Raw genomic sequence first — 5,295 nt, forward strand, 5'->3', positions numbered from 1 at the left:
GATTGTCCAACACAATGTGCACCGAAACAACTTACTATCAACAACATTAGCGGAATGAAACCAAGAACCCGAAAAGCAATATCTAAGATTATCAACAACAATCATACATTTCGTGGGTGTTTGGAAAATTGATTATTTTAGTTTTTAGCTATTTTAATAGGCTAAAATAGTTGTGTTTGAGAAGACAATCAATTTTTTTTTTTTTTTTTTGTTTTTGTAATTGAATATGATATTTGTTAGGGAAAAAAATGATTATGGATTTAATGTGAAATTTTATCTTATTGACTATTTTAGATTTTTTTTTAATACTATCTTAGCCCCTAAAAAAAAAAACCAAAAAAAAAAATTCTTCCCAATTCCCAAATTTTGCTTTTATATTTACCAATATCTAAGATTATCAACAACAATTATACATTCAATAAGTACTCAAAAACTGGTTCTAGATCTCGATTCCCAAATTTGCTTTTATACTTTTCGAGATCAACAACCCCAGCTTGGGCATATATCTTTCCATCAACGGTTACCACTAGGGGATTAGGCTTCGGTGCTTTCAGCCTAGGACCACCGTGCCAGTCGTCGCTGCTTCTGGTGGTGGTGCGGCGGCGGGAGAGTTGGGACATGAGGACGGATCTTGAATCCTCTGTTGCGGTCTCACCAAATAGAAATAGTTAGGAGGCGATTGACGCAAAACGGAGTGAACGATTGGTTAGAGGATTGAAAACTGTTAGGTGATTGATTGTGATTGGTGAGCGATCTCGATATTGAACTCAACTAGTATCGATATCAATGGAAAAAAAATTTGATATTGTCGGCTTGATCGGGTCTAGGTTTCTCCATATACATGCACAAAGTCATCATCATCGTCGATTCATCATCATCATCATCATCGTCGTTATTGGTGGTAGTAACGGATTGTCACATTCTTCATTTTCTCTATTCCTCATCTTTTAACAATCGCGCCTTTTCCACCTTCCTTCATCCCAATCAATTAGGGTTGATGATTTCCTTGGGAGGTTCGGCAGCCATGGTTGTGAATCTTCTTCGACTGGCATTGCGCTTTTCTGCATCTTCTCAATCCTCTCAAGAAACTTAGGCTCTGCTTGATTCTTGGATATAGAAGGTGAGATTGGAGATTATATACTATGGGTCCATATGGGCCTGGTTTCCCTCAAGTCTTAGATCGGACTAAAGGGTGCTGTTGGGTTTGTAGGAGCCCACCTTAGGTCCCTTTTGATAATTTGAACTGTTCACTGTGTAGAATTTGTCGAGTATTATATGCCTGTAAAAAATTAGATTGATCGAATATCAATAGTTATCTCATCGGATCAGTTTTCTGTCAACCATTTATTTTTTCACCGTCCATTTTTTTAATACAAAACTGATTTAATATCGTAGCTATCGATATTCGATCAATGTGATTTTTTACAGGCATATAGTACTTGACGAGTTCTACATATTGAACGGTTCATATTATCAAAATAGCGCCCACCACGGGCCCAACAACACCCTCTAATCCGATCTGAGACTAGAGGGAAGCCAGTGCTGGGTCCATATATCCTTTGTTTGAAATATTTTTTAGAGGAGAATATAATATATAATTAGATTGTTCATCCTCAAAATGGGTGGATGTGCAATACCAATTCTCCTCTATCATATCATATCTCGTCAGAGAATAATATTAAATGTACCAATTGATATATTAACTAGTATACTAACAGATGATGTGGCATAATTTTAGAGGTTTTGGTTATTTGTAATTTGTATAGTAGGTGGGGGCCAGTAATAATGGCATAACACAAGTTGGTACACTAGTGTGTACATTAATTGGTGTATGTAGCACCACCGCCCATCAGATGGGATAAGAATTAAAAGTATGATTTTACCCTTTTACAATGGAAAATTTGATTATGTGTATATATGAACTTTACATAAATTTGATTGTGTATATTAAAAATCCGATTGTATATGACCAAAAAAACTATGTTCATGAATTTTATTTTTAAATTTTTACAGCTAAAGTTTTACATAAACAATATTTATAAACACAAATGTTGTTTCCTTTTTGAGATTCAAAGTTTTAATTTAATTTTTTAATTTTAAATATAAAAAAAATATTTATAATTATATTGATTTAAAAGATTTTGAATTTTCAAAGTTCTAATTCAAAAAATATTTACCAATTTAAGATTTAAATAAATAAGTGGGCCAAATAAACTATGATATGGATTTTATTTTATTTTTGAATTTTCCCATTAAACTATAATATGTATTTTTTATTTGTAAGAATTTAGAATACACAATTAAATTTAGGAAAATAATTTTAAAAATATTAAAACTTAATTGATTCTAAATTATTTTTCTTATATATTTTAAACAAATTTATATTATTATTTAATTTTTTGATTATGTTATTACTTAATTGATTTTTTTTTATTTAATATACATACGTATATTGGCAAATGATTAGATGGACGTACATATATACTGCATATTGATGGGCATAGAGACAACATAGACATTAATGTATGTTAATTTCTTATATCCCATAATTTTTTTGTAAAACAGACATGGATAAGAAATATTCAGTATTATATCATGAACTCAACAAACATGAGCATGAGATATGTTATCCAATCCATATATCCTATTCATTGCATATACTGAGTAAATCCCAAGGCATATTATATTCTTCATGTTATTTCCGGACAATCAAACAAGGCCTCAGGCCATGTTTGTTTACCGGATATAAAAGTTAAATATAGGTGTGAGACCGGATATAATATGAGATGAGGTTTACATGTTTTTTTTTCCCTCCTTATATCCCATGTTTGGTTGCTTTGAATATAGAGAGTCCAGATAGTATATGATGCAAAAGAATCGTAATGTATATCTCCACTGTCGGATATAACTCATTTTTAATCTAAAAGTTAAAAAAATCACTTCCTTCTTATATCCTAACTTAACCAAATATAGTATAAGTGACTGTATAGTATATATAATTCATCTCATATCTTATAATATATTATATGTTATCTTTATCTTTAAGTATTACATATCTTCTTAAAATCTTTATATCCAATCCAAACAATCAAACCGCCTTAGACAAAGCCAAGCAACTTTACAACAAGCCAAAGTGGCAAGCATTCCTAAACCAACCTTCATTAATTCCAGCTGAGCATCTCCCTTTCATTCACTCTATTCGTCATTCAAATCCTGCTATGAGATGGAAGATTTAAATGGGGAGTTGAATTTGATGCTGCTTTTTTTTGTAATACGAAACGAAATGGCCTATTCATTGCATATTTGCGTGCAATGAAATACACAGAAAATATATAGGCTGGATGTAATTGACTTTTTCTTTTTAGTATTTTTGGCAAGTGAAGACAATTGAATTTACCTAAATGGAATAATAAATGAGCAATGTTATACATAATCTCATTTCTTATTTTTTTTCTTCTCAACTTTAGGCACAAAGCAATGAGCCCACAATCATAAATGCATACCAAATCCACTCACTTGTGTCTTAGAGTTAGAAAAAAAGGTAAAAAAATATGATTCGGAAAATATAATTGAAAAAATCCAATTTATGAGTGTTTCAGATAAATAACAAATTATATACATATTTATACAGGTGTGCGTATTTAAACAAATCAGTTCCATTTCAAATCAGGACCATAATTATAAAACAATAATGATTCATACCACTAAAAAAAAAATCACTAATAGCACTAATGCATTGGGAATGCTAACAAAAAGAGCATAGATAGTGGACATCATTAGTGGTGCTATTAGAGCAGCACTTTTAGTGCTCTCAACCATTTTTTATTATAAAATCACAAACTGAACTGTCAAGTACGATTTACTTATTTTAATAATCAGGAACCATTTATTGAGAAAATCATACCAAATCAATTCATAAGGTTGTGGTCTAGACCTGACCGATTTGTAATTTTTATTTTTTGATTTTTTCCTAATATATTCCATAAAGATGTTGCTAGGCAAGTCTCATTTAATACATGGTATGTCTTTTCTTTCTTTTTAGTGGTTGACATACAAATAAAATTTTGATATAGAAATTATGGGCAAAACGAGTTGATACTTTGTGGTTTTCTTAATTTTCAATCAAAACACCTATTATTATGATTATAATTTTATAAATGTGATTGACAAATCATTCTAAATATGTTTTTTATATGAATTTTATGTCTATAAATCACATTTCTTTTTCTTTCTTTTTCTCGCTAACAATGTATTGTGTTGTCCTAAGTAGAGGTGCAAATTAAATGAGTCAAACCAACACGACTCATTTAGAGTTAGGCCTAGCATGAAACGAATCTAGGCGTACTATGCTAGGCCAATGTTTTGGGCCCAATACCACACATACTGATGGGCTAGGACACACCATAAGCCACATAATAGGCTCAAGAAAAATTATTTCATTAAATTTTGAATAATTCTACATATATTAACAGTCTTATTAAAAATATTACTAAAAGCAAAAGAGGATAAATAAGATTCGGTAAGATAGGATATAATGGCTAGATTCAAAGTCAAAATTTAACTTTAAAAGGCACTCACAAAACCATTTTCTACTACTATGAATAGTGTGTGACTTGAATAGTCAATTTTTCAAACCTTGCATATATTTGCATATAAGTTATTGATAATCCAAATACAAGATGATGGCAAATGCATAACCTCTTACATCATACATAACACTTAAGGAGTCCAATCATTGAATTTCGACCATGTTGCCGGAGCCGTATTATCACCGCTGAAATAAAAGCCATCATCTCTAACACTCCAGTAACATGTATTAAACTTGTAGCAATAATCATCATCTAGTTTCCTATCGTAAACATTAAAAATTGCATCTTTGGTATCCCAATAAAAATGGCAGAAGAAGAGAGTGGTTTTTATAATGTTGGGTTTGAATCTCCAGTAGAATTCTTCACCACTTTCAAGCTTATGCATTCCGAAATCATCGTCTTTTGATTGGCAACGAACTAGCAAAAAGAAGTGAGAGTTGGTTGGAAGATCGTTGATGATATGAACCTCATATGTTGGAAAAAGAGCATCACCACCCATGGTGGTTGAGCAAAGCAAGTGAAATGCTAAGATGATCAAGGGAATGAATGACTTCATATTGTATCTCTCTAGTAATGTAAGAATTATATTTTTTGTGTTTCTTATTGTTGCCTCCCTTCACTCATTTATACACCCCGAATAATCTAGGTTGAATCCAACTTGATTTTTCTTCTATTTTGGGCAATGCTATACAAAGCAACGAGGATC

General features: G+C 31.3%; 1 protein-coding gene across 1 annotated transcript; it reads right to left on the minus strand.

The window, feature by feature from the left end:
- Window positions 1-4,719: 4,719 nt before the first annotated feature.
- LOC145799678 (S-protein homolog 5-like) lies at window positions 4,720-5,088 on the minus strand. The gene has a single exon (XM_082889288.1). The coding sequence runs from the start codon at window positions 5,086-5,088 to the stop codon at window positions 4,720-4,722; it is 369 nt and encodes a 122-aa protein (XP_082745414.1).
- Window positions 5,089-5,295: the final 207 nt, after the last annotated feature.

The sequence above is a fragment of the Camellia sinensis genome, chromosome 9 (genome assembly GCF_055761805.1).
Source record: "Camellia sinensis isolate YWXY chromosome 9, ASM5576180v1, whole genome shotgun sequence".
Lineage (NCBI taxonomy): Eukaryota > Viridiplantae > Streptophyta > Magnoliopsida > Ericales > Theaceae > Camellia > Camellia sinensis.

Excerpts from the sequence above, each read along its gene's own strand:
- LOC145799678 (XM_082889288.1), bottom strand. The coding sequence starts at position 5,088 with ATGGGTGGTGATGCTCTTTTTCCAACATATGAGGTTCATATCATCAAC.